The sequence below is a fragment of the Clytia hemisphaerica genome, unplaced genomic scaffold, assembly GCF_902728285.1.
Source record: "Clytia hemisphaerica strain Z4C2 unplaced genomic scaffold, Clytia hemisphaerica genome assembly, whole genome shotgun sequence".
In the NCBI taxonomy this organism is placed as follows: domain Eukaryota; kingdom Metazoa; phylum Cnidaria; class Hydrozoa; order Leptothecata; family Clytiidae; genus Clytia; species Clytia hemisphaerica.
This window is the reverse complement of record NW_027104471.1, coordinates 1,579,447-1,581,292: the sequence shown is the minus strand read 5'-3', so window position 1 is coordinate 1,581,292 and position 1,846 is coordinate 1,579,447. Positions and strand designations below refer to the sequence as shown.

The 1,846-nt window shown below is 34.1% G+C and overlaps 1 protein-coding gene across 1 annotated transcript; it reads right to left on the bottom strand.

Moving 5' to 3' along the window:
• Window positions 1-721: 721 nt before the first annotated feature.
• On the bottom strand, window positions 722-1,252 carry LOC136821240 (uncharacterized). The gene has a single exon (XM_067077471.1). It carries the CDS (start codon window positions 1,250-1,252, stop codon window positions 722-724), a length of 531 nt encoding a protein of 176 aa, XP_066933572.1.
• Between the last annotated feature and the right edge of the window lie 594 nt (window positions 1,253-1,846).

Genomic DNA, 1,846 nt, shown 5'->3' with positions numbered 1-1,846 from the left:
GAAATATAATTCTATGAATAAATCCATGCAGAAAATGAGTAAATTTTTTCAAAAAACAATGACGTCATTTTTAATGACGACAGCAGTTTTTGAAAATTTTTTGTTAAATATTTTTTTTAATTTATTATTGATACCTAAAACCTGTCAAATTTTGAAGTCAGTTGGATGCCTAGGTCAAAAGTTATGCTACATTTAAGCTTTTGGGATTTTACAGGGTTTTAGCTGGATTTTATGATACGCCTGCACAAAAAAGAAAAAAGTCATAAAACCTATCTGGTCGGTGTATAATTGTAAAATTTGGTACACATGCTGCTAATAGGATTATATTAAAAGTCAAAAACTTTCAGAGTGTTAAAATAAAATTTCAGTGAGCTATTATCAAAATAGTGCCAGCCTGGTGGAAAACACCCCCCATGATAAAAATGGGGTTAAGGTATGGTTTGTTACAACTGAAATTTAGATCTATAATATATATTAATTAATTGTAGTATAATTATTTGCTAAAAATATTGCAATTAATCTTTAGACAACCTCTTAATAACAATCATAAACTCAATCTCAAACTAAATAGCAGAACTTTATTTTTTAAAGCAACAGTTTCTTAAAACAAGGCAAAATAATAATTTTCAATCTTTTGGAACAATGCTTGGGCAGATATTGCACAATGCGCTGCACACAAGGACGATATCTGTTATTTGACTGTAGTCATTTACATCATTCATCACAGTGTTGATGGCAAATAAGTGTATTTGTTTCTCAGTAGACCAATTACTCTTTCTACATGAATTCTCACCCTGGAAATTGATCTTGAGGTATCCACTTCTTTCATACTTAATTGTGATTTACCTTTTGTGAAAGCAGGGATGACAATTTCTGCACAGTAAAGGGCAGCTGATTCCTGTAACGTGAACCCTCTATCAGCAAGAACTACATCTCCCGGCTCAAGTCTGGATAGCAATCCACTGTTTCCTGTTAGATAAACATCTGAAACTCTTCCTCTCCAAGGCTCTGAAATAAAAGACACAGTCCCTTGTGGTGTAATCCCGATCAAAACTTTGATGGTGTTGTGTTTCTTATATTGAGAGTATGTTGATGCCCGAGCAACAAATTCAGAAGGCTTTTCAATAAACATTTCAAAGCAATCGATGATAACTGCGCACTTTCTAAACGATTCACGGAAACATGTAGGCATAGTTTTGTACAGCTCTTCTCGTTCATGCCAACGAACCAAAAAACTCATGTGCCTAGCCATAGTCCCAATCCAGCGCTTAAAAATTCTACTAACTGTAGATTGATGTACTCTAAATCTGTAGGCAAGGTCTTGCTCTAAAAGACCAAGCCTCAGTCTCATCAGAGTCATGATCATTTGTTGAAACTTGGAGAGCTTCGTTATTAGGGTCGATTATATCGGACTTATATCCCAAGTCCAACTTAATTCATAGGTTGTCATTTTTTAATACAGTAAAGCTCTGAACAGATCAGACATCAGACATTGAGGATCGTGAATATAGGCAAAATTGACATCTTTGAGACTGGCAAAGTAAAAAGATAAACATAATCAGATCTTCTTGGGACACGAACCTTAAGTTCTAAAAAAGTATGTAACACAAGCACGACTTAATTCATACGTTGTCAACTTTTTAATACAGTAAAGATTGAAGGTTCAGAAGAAACAAATTTAACATCTGACAGAAATCAAAGAGAATAAACTTATATCAAAGGATTTTCATGGGACTAGAACGTCCAATAACAACACCCACTGAACATAAAAGCAACAACCTTGTCCACTCGGCCACCCGACTACATAAATTGCAACGTTTGTTTTGATTGAATAAAAATATTTTCC